Here is a 20,240-nt window from a genome sequence, read left to right as displayed (position 1 = left end):
AGTTCAGCTTGCAGGGATGGTGGATAGTAAGTACAGCGAGGTCTTTAGCCATGTTCATCTGAAGTTAATCAGAAGGCAGAGTAGATGTGCACTTTTACAGACTAACTAAGGTATAGAGAGAGTACAAGCTTTGGTGAACTCAAGCACACTTCATCAGATGCGGTGAAAGAACATGCAGAAAGAAAGGGAAAGTAAGAGTGCAAGTGCAAGAGCCAAGAGAAAAAAGCAAATGAGCAGTAAACCCATAGGAACAAAGGGGGTCACACAAAGTAATCCAGATAATGAGATCGGAATCGATAGCCCCTGTATAAACCATAGCAAGTACAACACGATTCCCTTCACTGGACAAGGAAGATTTAAAACAGTAGTAGTAATAGTAGTAGTAACAATAACAATAATAATAACAACAATGACAATAACAGAAAAACCACAATGAAAGAGCCACCTATTCAGTAAGGACCATCTTGTGCACTGAACGAGACACTTTCCCACCCAAAAAGTAACAGGCTATCGCATAAAGAGCTGCCATGGTATACACGCCCAAGGAGGCTGCATTAGGACTATGCAAGGAACTTTGATTCCAAGAATTCCTAGCTTCTGAAAGCTCAACTTTGCACCTTTGGTTTTCTTAAATGCAAGGAGCTCCAATGCTGGAGTCATGAGAATGGTGCACAAAGCTAGGCAGACTGGAGCAGAAGAGGCAAACTAGTCCTTAGAGAAGATCTTCTGGAAATTCTGAGCTACCTAAATTAAAACAAGTGCCCTCTCCACTTCCCCAAGGATGCTCTGAATAGGCACTAACTTTGCTTGCTAAACTGTTCATTAACATTTTAAAAAGCAGGTGGCCCCAGGATATTCTGCATGTTAAAAAAATGTTGAAGTCTGGAAAGTAACAGCCTCAAGCAGCTGCAGACATTAAATGAGACGCAGCTTGGTCTCTCCTTAGGATGTGAAATTCCAACATAAAAACAACTCATCTTGAGTAAAAAAAAATTAAAATAAACATACAAAACAGCAGTTTCTTCATACAGAGCATGGATTGCATTTTGACTACTCTGTTTCAGCTTCCTGGAAGCAAACCGAACCACTACACCACCCAGCCAAAACTTCTCATCTTTGGCAATCCCTCACAGTAGGAGATAAGTGTCTTTCATGACTGTCCTATCTGCGGGTCCAAAGAAGGCTGACTAGGCCAATCCAGGATTGACAGACTTTGTTACAGTTCGGACATGTTTTCATGGAGGGTCGGTGGCTCTCGGTTCTTAGTTCAGTCCACAACGTGCTGTTTCTGCCACTCCCGCTTTTCCATCTCTTGTTGCCGTCATAAGGTTTCAAAGTACTGAGATCCTTGCAGCAGACTCTTCCTCCATGGGCAATAGTCTCCCATGAGCTAATGTCAATGTTGCATTTTCTTCAAGTTGGCCAAGAGACTGTCCCTGAAGCACTTTCACTTGAGTGTATACCTTAATTAAACTGAGAGAATAAGGCTTACTTCAAGAGTCTGGAATTGGACACCCAGATGACATGGCCAGTCCAGTGATGTTGATGTCAGGTGATCATCACCTCAATGCTCATGGTGTTTGCTTGCAAGAGGACACTAATGTTGGTGCATCTGTCTACATGCTGGATTTGAAGGATCTTCCACAGGTAGCATTGATGGTACTTCTCCTGTTCACTGTCAATATTTCAGCATCATATAGTAAGGTGGGGATCCCAACTGCTTGATAACAATCCTGGTTTCAGATCAGATGTTGGGATCTTCTAACACCCATTTCCTCAGGTGTCTGAAGGCAGCACTTGCATATCTGAGGCGATGCTGGATTTCTTCATCAATGTCACGCTTCTGCAAAAGATGGCTTCCGAGGTCAGGAAATACTCAGCGTTCTCCTGAGTCTCACCATGAATCTGAATTACTGGAGCTGGAGACTGCTCATTAAGAGCTTGTTGATGGAGGATCTTAGTCTTCTAAACATTAAGCATCAGCCCCATTTTCTTGTATGATCCGGTAAAGATGCCGACATTTGCCTGAAGGTCTGTTTCCAAGTGAGCATAGACTACATCCAAAACTGATAGACGAATGATTGCGTTCAGCAAACCATGTTATATAGGCCCAGCCTTGGACAAGGAGAGGAAACCAAGGGATGAATCTGAAGAGTCACCTGGTCAGCAACATAAATGACCATATTGCATAGTCTCCTCAAGTTCCTCATGGAAGGTCACTGTAGCACCAGAGTAAAACTAGAGTTGTACTATAACCATAAACTGAAACTACCTTTAACTGAACTCTCTCTTGTGAGATTGCCCCTGGGAACTGTTGAACTGAATGGGATAACATTACTAAGCACCAGCCATTAGACAGACCATAAAGCCTTTCCAAGCACATAGTTTCTTTTTATCCAGTAGTCAAATCTGTTAAGTTAAATACTTCCTATGAAGTACATTAGCAGATTTCCAAGCCAACAGGAAAATGACATGGCTGCAAGGCACATGCCTCGTTTCAGTAGCAAGTTTCATATTTGAAGCCTAAAAATATTCAAGTGAAAATAGTTAAAAAAGTTGGAAATTTTGTTACAGCGTTAATTGTTATTTTTACATTCAGTGAAGGAATAACATTCACACTGGGAGCAATTATAGGCTCCAGATTTTAAAATCAGCATGACTTGTGAGGTCACGTGAAACTGGCAGCTTCCAAGTTAAGGAACAATTTGAATTATTAGGTTAGCAAATTTTAACAAGTGGGTTAAGGGTAACAGAGAGATTAGGGCTATAGATTACAATTACTGATGAATTTTACAATAAGTTGAAGCCCATTTTGAATTATTAAATTGAAAAGTCTTTTGAACACAACATGTACTCCAAAATGAAAAGGTTTGACTAATTATCTCAAGAGAATTTTGAAATCAATTGCTGTCGCTTGCAAATTGTTTGATCTTTTCATAAACTTAAGAAGAGCTTGCAAAGGTCGCCACTAATGTCAAGAACCCTGACCAATTTCAGATTGAATGATAAATGGAAATGGAAATGTAATAAAAAAAGAATCAGTGTTTCTGTATCAGTACAAAACTGCCTCTCCAGAAGAGCAGGAAATTGGATTTTTTTCTTGCTGCATAGTAAGAGCAATTTATTATACTGCAATGAAGTTTAGCATGCTACCTGAAATTGATTTATACAAACTCTGTGTTATCATTTAACTCTGTAATGTCAGCAAGCTGCACCTTTAAATTTGGCAAGATTGACAGATCCAGACTTAAGGCACAGCAGCAAGAGAGCTTCCAAGCCCAGTGACGTAATGGCACTAAGCACAGGTGCTGGTCCTGCCTTTAGCTGACACGGCGGACATCCAGTAGGCCAAGACTTGCTACATCCCCAGCACGTGCCAGGAGCACAGCTTCCCCGTTCCTTCCGGATGCCCTACCTTTTGCAGAATCACAGCACTTGTCAGCACTAGGTTCACTGAGCAAGGAAGCTACTCACTCAGATTCTCTGCTAGCTGCCTGCACAGTGCTATAGGTTGGTTCCCCACAGGTTGAGCCACATGCAGTTGCCCACAGAAGGAAATCAGCAACCCACTATCCCACAGCCCCTGCACCCAAAAGGCATTGGGGAGGGATGCCGACTAGATTACCAGTAGCAGCAGGCTGCCCTTGAACAGTTGCCAATAGTCAGCCCCTGCTTCTGAATGTCCTATGATATGATGAGCTCTCCTACTGCTGAGACAGGAGCACTCAACTTCTCCACTGGAGCACCACCACTGGCAGCTTGCAGGGAGAGGCAGGTCCTGGTCTTGCAGAAGAATGATTTTACCTGGCTCGCAGATGGCTTGCTAACTGCAGAAGCAGCACAGCTGCCCTGCTCTAACAGGCCACAGACACAGCTTTTTCCTCTGCTCTTCTGGCAGCCAGTTCCACAGGCAGTTGCCCTTATGTCTTAAAACCCTAGGGTAGCAGGCAGCATGATGCATGACCCAGCCAGAGACAATCCTTCCCCATGTGCTGTATACACCTCACAACTTGAGCAAAGATATGGTAACCTGTCATGTTCGCATCCAAAATATCGCTGAAAGAGTTAAAGAAACAAGAGTCATTCATGCAATGCACATGCACAATGTGATGTTACTGTACCTTTTCCTTCAGAGTCCACAGAGAGAAGGGGAGGGCAGAGAGAGAGAGAGAGAGAAGCCAGAAATCAATACAAAAGAAGACAGAAAAGCTGTAACAACATACATAACAAATAAGCTACAGGGGAGGCCTGTGCCTCCAGGTCCTGCTGCTGGAAAATGTTGCATTAACTCAGTGTTTTGTTGGTTTAACTACTGGAGGGCACAAGCAGCATAGTCAGTCACTGCACACAGAAGGGAGGGAATTCAACCAGATGTGTGAAATCCCAGTAGAGGGTATATTTGCTATATCATTTATCATCCAAAGGGAGGATTTTCAACCCACACATTTTTTGAAAACTGAAGGCTAATGCCTTTAGATTGAGAAGTATAAATTTCATTGCCTTCCAGTGGGACTTGTACACTCAAGTCCCGTAGGAGACTGGAACAAATCTCCACAGTAAAAAGCCTTACAGATGCAAAACAGCAAAAATGGACAGACTTTCCCCATTGCAGATGCAGACTGCTAGTAAACATTAGGGCTGTGCGAAGCTTCAGGTGGTGGTTCGATTCGGAGGAGATTCAGCTACTGAATCCAAATCGAATTGGACCAATTTAAAGGTCCAAATAGATTCAAAGCTCTCCGAAGCTTCGGCAAATATTTGGAGAGCTTTGATGATTTGGGCAGTCCCTGGTGGCTGCAGCACAGAGCTGCAGCCACTCCGAGCTGGCAAGTACTAGGGGCGGGGGAGGGGACCATGGGGGGACCCCGGCCAGCCCCCCCGACCACCACCCACTCCCCTAGTCCCCCACAGCTCCCAGTACTTTAAAGAAAAACCCCAGTGCTCACTGGGTGCTGCTGGCTGGGGGATGATCCCCACTGCATGGAGGGCTCTGTACAAGCCCCCTCGATCCCCCCCTACTCCCTCAGCCCACCATGACCTCCTTGCCTGCTGGGGCTCTGGCCCTTTAGGAAAAAAAAAAGCGGAGAAAAGCCCCAGGACTCACCGCTCCTGCAGCAGCCTCAGGGATTCGGAGGCTCATGCAGAGCCCACCAGTGGCATGGGGACAGCAGGGATCGCCCCGCTGGCTGGAGTGGTGCGTCCAGGGATTTCTTCAGGTTTTTTTTTCTTCTTAAAGGGCCAGAGCTGGCCCATGTGAGGCACCCGTGGGGGGATGGGGGAGCAGGGGGGAGTTCGGGGGCTCGTGTAGAGCCCCCCCATGCAGCATAGGGCAATGCAGGGCAGCAGGGATCGCCCCCCGCCTGGCAGCGCCTGCTGAGCCAGGGCTTTTTTTCTCCAAGAGCTGGGAGCTGCAGCGGAAGGGGCAGCCATTCCCAGGCTGGAAGAGGGGCAGGGGATGGGCCTGGCCTGGCCGATTCGGCCGCTGCCAAATCTCTGAATCGGATTCGGCTGAATCGAATCAGGACAGTGATTCAAATCACCGAATCAAATCACTGTCCCCTGAATTGGCTAAATCCGTATCTGAAGCAAATACTAGCCGCTTCGCACAGGCCTAGTAATCATAAATTCAGTCCCCTAGGTAAGAACTGTATTCTCTGAATGAGGACATCTTCACTACACTTAGGCTCATTGTCTTATGATGTCGTTAAAAGCCTTCTAACCCACACGACACCCTCTTACCCAAGTTTAGCAGTGCTTTAAACCCAGGCCAGTCAGCCCATGCTCAAGGATAGACTAGGGCTCAAGTGTTACTTTGCTCTGGCTGGTAACCTGCCCACCTATGCCATTGAGGTCATGTCAGCACAGCCTCCCGAAAGCAGCTGGGCATGCTACTGAGAAATAAGTCATGCCCACTAGTGGCAGCCCTACCCGTGCCCAAACTTGCAAACATGTAGATGGATCTCAGCAGCCCCGAGTGTGTACCCCAAGACAGAGCCCGAACACAATACTGGGCACAGGCTGGCAGGATCTGTCCTCAGCAGCCTGCCCAGGCGCTCTCAGGAAGAATACCAAGACACAGTCTGAAAATTACTCCCAAATTCCATCTCATTTCCAACACTCCCTTGCTATGCCCTGGAAAGAGAATTTCTCCCACAATTCACTGAGAAAGCATCAGAGGGGCTCAGCTGGGAATGCTTTTCCCATAAATCTTAGTGACAAAAGCAAGTGCAGTGCCAGCCAGGTCACGATAACTCAAGACATTTTGAAGTGCAGCCATTTAAGTCTGCACAAGGCTAACTCCGGGTTGCCTGCAATGAAGACATATTCAAAATCTCTACCCATACTCTCTCAGGATAGGCTTCACAAGGTAGAAAGAGTTTTACAGAGAAAACAAGGAGTAAGGCAGCATGGTGACAGGTGCTGAGCAAGTTCATCAGATTCCCATATAAGCTCTTAAAACCCAGCATTTCCTCCAGCTGGGTTTTGATTAATTTTTAAAATGCAAAATCATCATGACTATACACTACCTTCCACCACCTGCATCTGGGCGTAAGCCATGTATCATTCATCTTGTGAACAATGGGGTTTGCAATTCATGGTTGCTTAAAGCTGAATGAAATTACAGCATAATGAAGCAATAACTGGCTGCTTGAATTTGCATATAAAACATTAGGTCTGTCTAAGAAGTGCATACACAAAATACTTTTCCTGGGAGCCATTCTGCATATGATATGGGTGATAAAGAGCTCATTCTGATATCTGGTTATCCCAGAATATCAGATGTGTACATCTGAAATATAATCCCAAAGGTCAGACTAAAGTATGCTAGGTTCTGAATTCCAAGGAATAAAAGCCCCAATGTAACAAACAGGACATATAATTGAGGAAAATAGTTACCTGTAGTGGAATTGATACAATTTCCCACATAATAATTCTTGCATTAATGTAACCCTCAGGACCTATATATAGTCTCTGTCTCATGCTTATGTCACAAGGCCACACCATATCTGAGTTATAAGAGTATGGCGAGATCTCCATCAACTTCAAGATCATTAGCTTCAGCAGCAGGACTTACAACATCTTATCCAAGCAGTTCTCCTTTTCACAAGGAGGAAATAGCTATGCAAACAATTCATTTTTTAAAAGCCGTTTCCTCAACTCTGCAAGAAAAAAGGTGGGACAGCAATATCTGGAGTGATATACACCCTCAACTGTTTTGGGGGGGGAATCTCTCTTCCCGGACACTCCCATGACCAATTTTCCACTTCCGGAACTCAAACAGAAAGTATGAGCATGCACTGACCACCAACATGCATTTTATAGCTGGGAGAGAAACAGAGAAAGCAACCAAGACAAATTTAAGGTTACAAAATGGTTTTACTGCTTTCTAGACTGAAATTTCCCTTATAATGCCTCCACACAAAATTAGAGATGTGGGGTTTTTGTTTTTGGTTGTTTTGTGTTGTTTTTTTTGGGGGGTGGGGGTTTAAGTTGTTGAGTTACAACAGGTAAAAAAAGGTGCAGCAATAATAGGCTTGGCTATACAATATACGAAGAAGAATTAAGCAAAAGCCATCGAGTTTGAAAGCGCCAAACTTGTCTCACTGACGTTTAATACATGACCTTGGTTTGGAAAGTGGATCTTAATTTGATGGCACTGGGATCTTTTTAAAAACTGCACACTGAGCATATGTTTTAGTGTTGCTTATGCTCTCCCCACAGCCCAAGGAAACATGTGCTTTACAATGCAAGAGCTCTGGCCCCAGGAACATAAAATCATAGAAAATGAGGGTTGGAAGGGACATGATGTCATCTAGTCTAGCCCCCTGCTCAAAGCAGAACCATCCCCATCTATATAATCCTAGGCAAGGCTTTGTCTAGCTGGGCTTTATAAACCTCCAAGGGTGGAGATTCCACCACCTCTCTAGGTTACCTGTTCCAGGGTTTCACCACACTCCTAGTGAGAAAGTTTTTTCTAATATCCAACCTAATCTTCCCTTGCTGCAACTTGAGCCCATTGCTCCTTGTTCTGTCATCTGCCATTACTGAAAACTGTCCAGCTTCATCCCCTTTGGACCCACCCTGCAGGGAGTTGAAGGCTGCAATTAAATCTCCTCTCAGTCTTCTCTTCTCCATACTAAATAAACCCAATTCCCTCAGCCTTTCCTAACAAGTCATGTTCCCCAGCCCCTGAATGAGGTTCACTGTCCTCCACTGGACTCTCTCCAATTTATCCACATCTTTACTGTAGTGGCCAGCCCAAAACTGCACACAGTTCTCCAGATGTGGCCTCACCAGTGCTGAATAGAGGAAAACAATCACTTTCCTTCATCTGCTGGCAACACACCTACCAATGCAGCCCAGCACGTTGTTAGCCTTCTCGGCAACAAGGGCACACAGCTGGTTCATATTCAGCATCTTGTCCACTGTAACCCCTAGGTCCTTTTCTGAAGAGCTGCTGTCCAGCCAGTCAGCCCCCAGCCTGTACCAGTGCATGGGACTGCTCTGTCCTAAGTTCAGGACCTTGTATTTGCTCTTATCGAACTTCATGAGTTCTGTTTTGTTCCAAGGCTCCAGTCTGTCTCACTGAATCCTAGCCCTAACCTCCAGCATATTTACAACTCCCCCAGCTTGGTGTCATTTTGCAAGCTTGCTGAGGGCACACTCCATCCCGTCTTCCAGATTGTTGATGAACACCTCCAAACCAGCCAGAGATGTCAGGGGGAAGTCTCATAAAAAAATTCCTCCCTTTTACATAGAAGTCCCCATTGGGAACAAGCAGGAGGCCAAGAATAAGAATAATACTACAAGTTGTATTTTGACTTCTTCCTCTTAAGCGACTCTGCACTGAATCACCCACCACCCCTGACACAGGCAAATGTCACTGCCACAAATGTCATTACCACATTTAACAGTTAAGTGATCTGCCTAAGATCACACAAACAGACCATGACAGAAGAGGCAGGAGGCCCTGCCTTTTAATTCCTAATCCACTATAATACAGTGCTTGTTGAAACAATTCCTTCTCTCCTCCCAGCTTCAGAGCTGTTGTCTGCAATATTTATGTAAATCTCTGCTCTGACCTCACTTTAAATATGATATTCAGATTTCAAAAGGAATACCGAAGAAGCAGAAAAGTGCTACAAAAAGTGACGGAAACAATTCAAAACATGAAAGTGGTGACTGTTTGAAAAAAGACAGATGATAAGCCTTGGAGAAGTCATTTACTGTTGAGTGACAGAGTATCCTTTAGAAAAATAGCCAACTTAAAGACACTGATTGATTGAGAATCTACCCAGTTCTTAATAACCTGTGAATGAGTAACTATACTCAGTGTTCAAAATGACTATAAGCAGCACATTAAAGTTTGCAGGCTTCAATTTTTTGTGCTCTTTTCTTTGAAACAACTTTGCCTGCCAGATTAAAGAAGCCCTCTAGCATCTGATACCTTCTACAAGATAATGTAAATGATCAAGTTTCTCTCTAAAGAAAAGAAGAGACAAGAGAGGAATTGAGCTGTGAATTCTTTCACTTTGAGGCAGGCTTTCTAGACCTTGGTATATTCCAGTAGCTCTTTTGTACCTCTTCCACTGCTGGGGCATTTACTTTAGTGTGAATACTGGGCCTGAACATAGCTTGGCAGCAATCATCTCAACAGTGTTGTGAAAATAAATACTGCTCCTCCTGCTCAGTAGTATACACCCAGCAATTGCATTGGGAGTTCAACTGCTGACCCCAAGAACTTTTCAGGGTCACCATTTTTTGGTATACCATTCCCCAGCCTGCACCATGTGGCCAGCTGCCTTCCTTAAATTTAGCTAGAAAATGCATCCAACTGTGCCCAGCATGCCAGGTACTCTGCATGGCTCTCTCATCCTCCAACAACTTTCATATTAGAAAAAAAAAACAGCATGTTGATAAAATGGCATGATGAGAGTTTCTCCGAGACCTTTACTTGCCAATTCCTTGTTAATCATTCTGGTTTAGATCCATCAGTCAGGTTTTCTTAATCAAAGTACTAGGCAGTACTCTCTGAAAACATAACAATAAATGTATGAGAACTGGCTAAGTTAACTGTCAACCGGGCATGCAACCCTGTCACTGAACCAAGAAGGACAATGTCTAGTCCATATTACTATAATAATTACAACATTGAAAACTTTAATAATCAGGCCTCTGTTTTGCCATTATTTTGCCGTGAATTGGTGTCAACCTCATTGGCCTCCAGTTGCACCCTTTGACCTCTTAAAATATTCGTTCAGCACTGACTTCCTTTCCCTAGAAGTTCAAAGATTTAATAAATACGTATTGGTCACATAGTCTGGAATTTTGATCAGCTAACGCGTGAAAAGTTGCATAGTGCAATATTTCTGGATCTGTCGACTAGAAAGATGTTTAGCAGATGTTGTTATACAGCAGTAATTAAGATGATAGAGTATTTCATCATACATATGGGAAAGTCATCTAGCTTTGTTCCAAACACCACACAGATGTCTACTGAACACATCTCAGTTTCTCCTGACTGATTTTTGAAGGATCTTGTCTGAACCATTAGATCTTGCCTCATCTTAGTCAAACCTGCCAACAAAAAGAAGAAACACCAAAGAAGACTCCTGTGTAGGTATTTTCCACTACACACATACACACTCTATATATTTTATAGATATTGATATCTACAGCTATGATAGAAATACAGATTACACTGATAGCTATACTAATATCATCTATAGATATCAATATCAGGGAGGGATGGGGGTGAAAACGTGATTGCCTTCCATGATTCAGCTCAGTTATCTAAGTATATTATCAGCCTCTGTTTCAGAGTCAAGCACAAGAAAGCCATAGTGGAAAATAATGGGAGGGGAAAAAAAAAAAATCTGTCACTGAAAAACAGATGGATCACCTTTGCTTCACTGCAATGCTTTATAGCACACCAGAGAACAGCATCTGGTTTAATGGTGCTTTACTATTTATAGCAGTGGCACGTATGTGCCTTACGAGCCCACAGTCATGGTGAGGGAAGAGACACTTTGATTGGAGGAGGCTGTCATCCCTGCTTAAATGATGGTAAAGAGAGAAACTCTTGAGGTAGTAGCATAACCTACCATTAAAGGTCCAAAACAAAAAATTTTCAAGCTCTGTGGTAGGGTTGGTGAGAGCCTGAACAACAGCCTTTAAACACATACCACTTTGCCAAACCCCAGTTCAAGATGTGCCTGGAATACTGGCAGAGTTGTTTTTATAGATATATCCAGGTTCCAAATTTTTTAGCACTGCTTCGATCATTTTCTTTTTAGTGTTTCTCCTCCAGAAAAATGTTCCCTGTTTTATGGTCTCCCTTTCCCACCCCATTACAGAGAAAACAAAAACACAACTGTTCACTCATGTAGTACTAAGATGTGAACTAATCCTGACATTATAACTGCAAGGTGATGTATGGAGAACACCACCTCCCACCTATGACACAAAGGAGTGTCATTCCCAAGGCTAGCAAGCAGGACAGCGAGGATGAGAACTCAGCTGGTGCCCAGTCCTGTGGTCTAGTTACCCAAGAACCCGTTTCCCACAAGAAGCCTAGTAGTTCTTCTCTGCACCTCTGAGTTTCAATCTATCTTTCTTGTATCATTCCTGTTATGTCCAAAATATTCTGTACATAAGGTCTTACATCAAGACCTCATATAGCAGCACTAATACTTCTCCATCTCTGCTGTAAATACCTCTCTTAGGAGATATTAGGATCGCAACATCCTTTTCCATAGCTAGATCACATTGGTCATCCTGTGATTAACTAAGACATCTGAGGTCTTCCCTCACCCAAGTTACTTCCAAGTAATGACCTCCCAATTTATAGCAGAAATTTCTGACTAGCTCCCAAGCTACCTGGTCTTGCATTTTGAATTTCATCCTGTTCTTATTACTCCAGTGTCAAGGTCCATCCAGTGCCTCCTGTACTATATTGCAATCCTCCTCTGTATTGACTATACCTCCTAACTTTGTGCCATCAGTAAGTTTTATCCACATGGTCCTAGGCGTAACCAGGAAGCTCAGCATCTGGTGCAGCAGCAACAACAGGGCAGCAACAGCTCCTGGAGGCTGGTAGCATGGCCAGTCAGAAGTAATTGTAGCTCTTATTTTCTACACCCATCATGTCAGTACCCATAGCTGCTGCTGCTCCAGTCACCCCACTTTAACTGCACTACTGATTTGGGCTAAAGGGACTTATGAAATTAAACAAGACTGGTCTTTGAGGAATGCCACTAGCAACTTCCACCCAGTCTAATGCTTCTCTTATCAACATTGGTTATCTCCCCTTTATCCTGCTCCTCGTCCACCCACCAAGTCTTGTATATTAAACCCCATCTTCTCCAGTTTAACAGTAGTTTGCCATGAGGCATTCTACCACTGGCTTTTCCTAGAGTCCAAGTCAATGAAGTGTGGAGTAGGAACTAATTCTTGTGCAGCTTGAATTTTATCTCCACCCCAGAAAATATTTAATAGAAAATATATTCTTCCCCTTGAGGGTCCAATAAATAAGAATAAACCAGGTCTCATAATCTTAACATTTAAATATGCCCTCCAACATTTAAATCAAGGTTCCATCCAATACCAGGGAACACATTGTTTAAAAAAAAAAACAAAAAACTGCTAGAATCCATCATAGATGACCTGGATTTGTATCAAACTCATTTCCATTAGAATAACAGCACCATAAGATAAGTAGAGGAATTTACATTCACAGTAGTGGCACAACAGCCAGATGAGAACTGTTCCAAACGCCTATGGAGTTTTGTTAAGTAAGCCCCCATCAACCTATCAGAACTTGTTATAAAATGGAAAAGAAAAGGTAGTCAAATAGTCTCATGGACATCTGCAATAACATCTCAGTATTTCCAACCGTTTTGTCATGTTTGATGTTATTTTTCAAGATTTCTTTACTGAAAGGAAGTCACCTTTCAACTACAAACAAGATCTGAAAAGACCAGTGTTTTAAACCTCTTTTGAATTAAAAAATCCTTTCTGAATTTCACTGAAGAGGCACAAAAGGGTATTTCTAACTTACCGAAAATTAATGCCAATCCATGAGAAGTCCCCACAGCAATCAGATTTGATGCTGCCTGAAAAAAAAAAAAAAACACGGAAAAAAAAAAAAGCATTCACATTTTAAAATGCCAAGCTGTCAGAAATCCATCATATAAGCCTTTTCAGCATCTTTATCATGATGGCCAAAGATCAGCAGCAGAGGGAACGTCATTTTAAAAAGCTACAGACCCTGCTTCCTGTAGACAAAAAACAGCTATACATGATTAGGAAATGCATATCACGCACCCATCCCCAAACTGCTACTCTAATGCAGTAAAATTTTAGACGTGAATGACCGTCATGGCTCACAGTCCTACATTTTCTCTAGCCATTTGAAGTTCAATGCACTCAGAGACGATGAGGAGGACGAAAATGTCACACAGCAGATTCCCTCTTTGTGGGTCTGATCCTACCCTTTTAGCCTGGTACTTGAGTGCATCCCCTGCTCTTCCTAACCATGTGAGGATCCCAAACCTTGTAGTGTTGAGTAAGCGTTCAGCGATTCTCAGATTCCCACTGAGATCTCACTCCAGTTCATAGCAACCATTACAGAAGCTCCCATCAACCTCACTGAGGAACATGATAGTGCTCTAAGCTTTCCCAAGCTGGGCCATCATCCTGTTTCCAACAATTCTATGCTACATAAAATGCACAGATGCTTTATACAGAATCTGCTCTTGCTATTAATAATTTCTAGGTAAAAAGCAAGATGACAGTGTCTCGACAAAGCCCTGGCTGGAATGTTCTAGTTGGGGATGGTCCTGCTTGGGAGCAGGAGGTTGGACTAAATGCAATCTCCTGAGGTCCCTTCCAACCCTCATTTTCTATGATTCTAGTGCTGGAAAGATGCACCTGGAGTTTGATGAAAAGGAGCAGGAATAATAAGGGGTTTTAAACAAAATTACATTTTGAGTGGCATGGTACAGAGATAGCTTGGGACAAATGCATGTATCCATAAATGAGGCACAAATTTTCTGTTTTGTTCTGTAAATACTATTCCTAAGGGTGCTTTTTTTTCTTTAAAGAAGCTGCCCCATATGCTTGTCCACTGTAGTTATGTACAGTATGTGCTAACCAAGTTTACCTTGGTTTGCCCCAACCTCATGAAATGCTAAGCTTTTGGTCATAGATTTTACAAGGAAACTAAGCAGCCCAAATACTGCCTGCCCTGAACTGAGTTTCCTTGTTCTTCAGCTATAGCTCGGTTTCCTAAACTGAGGGCTTACATTTCAGTTTTAATAATGTGAGATGCAGGAGTTTTTGTGAGATATCATTTTCAAAGACTGTTGCCTCTCATGCATTTCCTAGACTATCACAACTACAACATCCACTTCAACATCAGCTTTAATAATGATCTTTTAACAGATGAAAGCTGAGGTAGGCTAGTGCTGATCACACCAGCTTTATGGTTCCTATTTTATGTCACAATATTGAACTGCCTTCAGGGCAGCCTGTGATATCTGCATGGATACTGTATATCAATACTTAAACTGAAACAAAATAATGAGGAATTTGACATGGACATTACTGAGCAGTCACTTCACTTACAATGGGGAAAAAAACATGAGGCTAGTGTCTAAGTGTGGAACCTCCTTCATGACCCAAGAAAGGCAGACAGCATGGATAGGAGGGCCAGGCTGACCCCGTTCTCAGTACAACAGCAGCATGGGTGAGGAGCAGGGGCAAAACTCCTTCTCCAGAAAGCAGGTTTCCTATGCTGCGCATTCTCGTGCCCTGCATGTTTGGGAATCTGAAGTGTGAAGATGTTCCATCTCCAGGGAGCAGGATGAGAGGTGAAAGTGCTGTGATTCTGCTTTCCACATTGCACTAACAAGTAAAAGGGCTGAACTAAGTTTAAAGAGAGAGAGGTAATAAGAGGGAGATTTACTACACTGCAGTTTAAAACTCTTGGAGTACTTACTATGGCAGTAGGTAAGCCAGCATCCACTTTGTCCTAAAATGACAAATGAGCCATTATTAATAAAGAAAAATGAGGCAAAATTCAACAGCTCACATCTTCTCCCCTCCACCCATCTCAAGCTCTCAAATGCAAACCTGATTCTTTAAGCCCACCTCACCTGACTATCAATACCATCCTGAGGGAAGCTTCCCCTTTCATCCATCTTAAATGGTTAAGGCATTCTTGAATAATTATCCAAGACCTAGGGACTGAAGTACAGGTTCCCTTGTTTCACCAAAGACGACATATCAAGATGTGGCTTCCACATCACTTCCCTTCAGCCAGGAGCCCTCCATACTGACCCAATGCACCATAGGTTAAACTCATAGGTATAGATCAGAGGTAAGAAGCCACACAGGACAAAACAGACCACATAAAACCTCATACATGAGCCTCTTCCCCTTAGCAAATAGTGATTGTATTTACTACCATATCTTCTTGCACACATAACCTGTACATTTTCCCCAAAACCAGCAGGCAAAAATTGGGATGCACATTACAACTGAGGAAAAAGGGATCCCCACAGGTTCAAAAATATGGCTGAGGGGAGGGAGTGGAACGGTGGCAAAGTTAACTGCCTCAGTTCTGGGAATCATGGCAATTAAAACACTGCCACCGCTACCCCCACCCCCAACCAAATTTCTGGACCTGAGTGGAGCTCAGGGGGGTGGGAAGGAGCAAAGCACCCTGGGATGCTGGAGGATTGCATAATGGCTTCTCTCAGAAGAGAACATAAACAGACATTGGTTTCTTCTGGGAGTGATTTAACCCTAATTGTTCCCAAGTTATTTTTGTCCTGGCGTGACCATCTTTACTTTGAGAGAAAAATCATGGTTTCTCGTGGGAAATACAGACTAGATGAAAGTACTGTCAAGTGGATATGTAACCAGTTGGATCATCACACTCCATGACTAGTCCTCAACAACTCAATGTCTAGTAGGAAGGAAGTATCAAAAGGAGCTTCCCACCATACACTGGGTCAGGCCAGTGCATAGGGCTGGTATGCGGCCAGACCCAGGCTGCTGAGTTCAAACCAGCACATGTGACCCTGGAGTCAGCATGTGGGGGCAGACCAGATACACAGCTCTGAGGATACTGGGTCCAACCTGGATGTGGCTCTGGAGCCAGCACATGGGGCAGAGCTGCAGCACAGCTCCTGATTCAGCACACTAGATTTGTTATTTACCTGTCCTGCAGAGTAAGAATGTTCCCTCCCCTCACCCCCACAATCAGTAAGCTGTCTGTAAAAATCAGGGTGCATATTATATTCAGGGGTGTGGTATATCTTGTTCTAAGGCATGGGTCCAAGAGTTTTCCCACCCAGGCTCCTCCCTCTCTTGGTGATCTCAGGCTGCTCCATGAACTCTGAGGCCACTGCCTGCAACCAGCCTCCTAGAGCCTGGGGGCAACACAGAAAGAACGACTCTCAATTGGTGTTCGGTGGCAAAAGCTCAGAGATCTCTTAAGACAGTGCGCCAGTTGGTCTGCGTAGCAAGCAGTCCAGCTCAACTAAATTGCCCAGAACTAATAGTAACGACATGGTGCCTGCATCCCATACTCCCCTAGAGATGGCAAGTTTTGCAGCAGCTTACTGATGGCCAAGATGCCCCCACATGCTATGCCTGTTCTGCCCTCTCTGTCTAGATGTCCCTTTTTTATTTGCCTCCTTGCCAAGTACAGAACCTTGCAGCTCACCCCCTACCGAGCTGGGGATGGTCCTGCTTTGAGCAGGGGTTGGACTAGATGTAACTTCCTAAGATCCCTTCCAACCCCCATTTTCTGTGATTCTATGACCTGCAGCTCACCTCTTATTATCCCTACTTTACCAGCAAGTTCTTACCTTATACTTCTCAAGTTCTTCAGCTACTATTATTTTTCCTATTCTCCTTGAATCAGTGTTTTTTGCTCACCATCTCTTTTATCAGGTCACTCAAAGCTCAGTGAAGCCTGCTACTCCCAATGCTACTCCCAAGATCCTTTGTAGAACCATAGCTTAGCATAACTACCACTTCACATAACCAGAACTCTTGCAGTATGTGAGAAAAAGTAATTTATACACCCATTCCTGTTCACAGTAACAAATTCAATGCTTATGGAGTAAAAGCGGGGCTGGGGGGAGGTGGGGCGGGGATACTTACTGCAGCAGAAACTATTTGGGCAGAAATTCCTTTCAGAAGTGAAAGTCGTATGACTGATCCATGGAGAGAAAAAGAATCAGGGAGCCTTTTCTTTCTAAAGAAAAGAATTAATAAAATAAAATAAAATACAAATACTGTGGGAGAATAAAATTCCCACATCTAAATGTACAGGAAAAAATCCCCCAGAGGCTGCAATGGTTTCATTCACCATACACTGCCCCAGTGGTGCATTCCACACAATTCGGAGTGAGGTTTGGAATCTGAAACTCAGGCAATGCATTTAGAAGAATGTGTACACTTAAAAGCCTGAAGTTAGGTTTCCATTTAGCCAAGCTCTTTATTGTCAGTTGATGTTATTGTCTAGGGCCCACGTAAATAGCAGTTAGCTGAGCATAAAGCCTGAAGCAAGACTTTGTTTCTCTGGCACTACCCTAAAGAAACTAAAAAAATCATGACAGCTTTATGTGAATTCAATTCAATGACACCCTTCTATTTTTTTTAATTAAATTTTACGTTTATGTTTTGAATCATGAAAGCTAACTGGAACACTGCCTTGTATTATGGGGCTCTGGATTCAGATCCTTGTATGTTTCCCCAAGTTGAAAATGTTTGATACGCTACCCAACACCGGCACGTTGAGAAAGTTATCAAAGGCAGGTGGAACTTACAGCATGTGCGAATGGACTGGAATTGCAGGACTAGATGTGCTAAAATTGTGGAGCAATTCTATAAAAACAGGCAGCGGGGAAATAAGTAACAGCGTTACCCTCTAAGCCATCATTAAGAAGAGCAGAAGCCATTTACATTATTTAAAAAATACTGGTGCAGGCTGCTTGGAGAAACAGAGACACATCAGTCAAACTGCTCACATTTGGCAGGTTGTAAAGACCTTTTTTAAAATAAATCATGACAGTCTAAATTCTGGTGCATAGTTTTGCAAAGGTTTTCACAGCCCAGAGCAATGTCCACTGACCCCTCAAACAAACCAAGGCCTCTTTTTTTCTGCTGGATCCACCAGGAACAGTTTCATTCCACCAAATCCTATTTTATCTGCATCCTCCACAGCATCCCTTTCTGGCACTGGCTATAGGGTTTGCTTTTGTGTGGGACTCTGATAGATCAGACTATTCTCCTTCTCAAGGCGAGATTCACACCAGCCAGGTAAGAAAGAAGTATTATTTCCAGTCAGGTTCCTTCCCTGTCCACCAACACAATCCCAATTCCAATAAACTTTCCCTATTATTGCCATGCAACATATACTGAAAAGTCTGAGCACAAAAACAGTTCTAGGACCACGGAAGCTTTTCACACGCAAACTCTGGGCTGTACTTCCAAGCAGTTGTCCCCCACTGGATCAGCAGGTGCTTCAAACATTTCTAATCTGCGATTCTGTCACCATCCACTTGTCCCCATTGGATAAAATCAGACTGCTGAGGAGACAGAGCAGGTTGGAGTATCCAGCTGGAAGATGCAGCAGTATGGGGGGCTGTAAAAAATGTGTCTGTGCTGCTCACTATCAGGACACACACTCTCTCAAATCTCAAAGGAAGGAAAGGGAAGTCTTGCTGACAGGAACAGCTACCTTTTCATGTGTGCCCGGTCTCCACTGTCGGAGCTCGCCACTGAAGACGTGTCGTAAGAGTGTGTGTCGATATTATCTATGTTCAAGAGCGAGGGATCCTCCAGCACAAAAGTCTCTTCTTCATCATCAGTCTGAAAAATAATTTAAAACAGCACAAGTCTGCTAAATGTGACAGATCAAACCCATCTCTGAGACTACCAGGCACGTGACTTGGTCTAGCAAGGTATTCTGGTGAACCAGTCAGCATAAAAAAGTAAGAATTGCCTTTTACTGGCTCAGATCGTTAAGTCCATCTTGCCCAGCCTCCTGCATCACACAGCAGCAGAGAGTGGATGTTGAAAGGAAGAGTGAACCAGGTCTGACTAGGTCTTTTCCCACTGTTCCTCTCCCACTTGGAGCCTCCAGCATTTAACATCTAGGAAGTTCTAATCCAGAGGCTGTATCAATAACTCTCAGGTTTGATGGCTACTGGGGACCCTTCCTCCAAGACTGTGTCCAATCCCTTTCTGGATCTGGCTAAACTGTCAGCTTCCACCACATCTGGTGGCAACAAGTCCAAAGCTTTTAATGACACCCCGTATAAAAAAAAACAACTTCCTTGTGTTTGCTTTAAACTTACAGCCTACTAGTTTTATGTTGTAACCCCTCATTCTTGTATGGCAAAAGACAGTAAATAATAAATCCCTATTGATTCTACACCATTTAGTATTTTGTAAAAACCTTATGTTCCCCCTGCAAGTATCTCTCTTCTAAACTGAATGGGACAGGCCTCTTTAGTCTCTCCTCAAATGGAAGCCCCTTCATACCACTCATCATCCCTGTTGCCCTTCTCTGTTGCTTGCTTCGGTGAACCCCATCAATAAAGCCCACATTAAATGGAATTAGGACTGGCAAACTGACAGAGTTTAGGAAACAGATGACAAAGACGACCTGTCCTAGGCCTGATGCTTCTGTATTTTTAATCAGCAACCTGGAAGCAAGCATAGAACAGTGACAGAGCTCATCAATGATGCTAAAAAGGTTGCATGTGCTGGAGTGGAATCGTATTTCCCCTGGCAGAAAAGTTTTGGCTCCAGTGAACTTAATGCAGTAAATACAGTAACTTATTTTGTCAGAAGAGTCAGCAGATGTGGCTACGAACAGCTGAGGCTATGAACATTTTACATGCATTTTCGAGCTCCCCTCCACCTGAAATGTCAGAGTAGCCCCCATGCATACCAAGTGATTCAGTATTGTCACTGACTGTATTAACTCATCTGCAACATCCACCTCCCTACCTAATGTTCTGTGGCTATGTGTATACCTATGGACCTAATGATGAACTTATTTTTGAGGTCTTCTAAAAATAACAAGTGATAAAAACACAAATCATACAAATAAAATACAACACTACAGGGAGACACAATTTAAATATCAGGCTGTTCAGCAGTATAATTACTATATGGTCTGCACATATTTTGTCACATGCCTCTTTAAATAT

The 20,240-nt window shown here is 43.3% G+C and overlaps 1 protein-coding gene across 4 annotated transcripts in view; it reads right to left on the bottom strand.

The window, feature by feature from the left end:
* The window catches only part of VPS8 (VPS8, CORVET complex subunit), a 193,963-nt gene that overhangs the window by 154,802 nt on the left and 18,921 nt on the right, over positions 1–20,240 (bottom strand). For 3 of the 4 annotated variants that reach the window (XM_019503787.1, XM_019503790.1, XM_019503789.1), the window contains exons 4-8: positions 18,761–18,891; positions 17,179–17,272; positions 15,002–15,034; positions 13,061–13,115; positions 4,122–4,127 (exon numbers count right to left, since the gene is read on the bottom strand). In XM_019503787.1, the coding sequence (XP_019359332.1) occupies positions 4,122–4,127; positions 13,061–13,115; positions 15,002–15,034; positions 17,179–17,272; positions 18,761–18,891 (319 nt within the window). The remainder of the gene's footprint in view (positions 1–4,121; positions 4,128–13,060; positions 13,116–15,001; positions 15,035–17,178; positions 17,273–18,760; positions 18,892–20,240) is intronic. The other variant, XM_019503788.1, reaches the window with a different exon arrangement.

The sequence above is a fragment of the Gavialis gangeticus genome, unplaced genomic scaffold, assembly GCF_001723915.1.
Source record: "Gavialis gangeticus isolate Ggan-Ray unplaced genomic scaffold, GavGan_comp1, whole genome shotgun sequence".
NCBI classification, from domain to species: Eukaryota; Metazoa; Chordata; order Crocodylia; family Gavialidae; genus Gavialis; species Gavialis gangeticus.
This window is presented reverse-complemented; position numbering and strand designations above follow the sequence as displayed.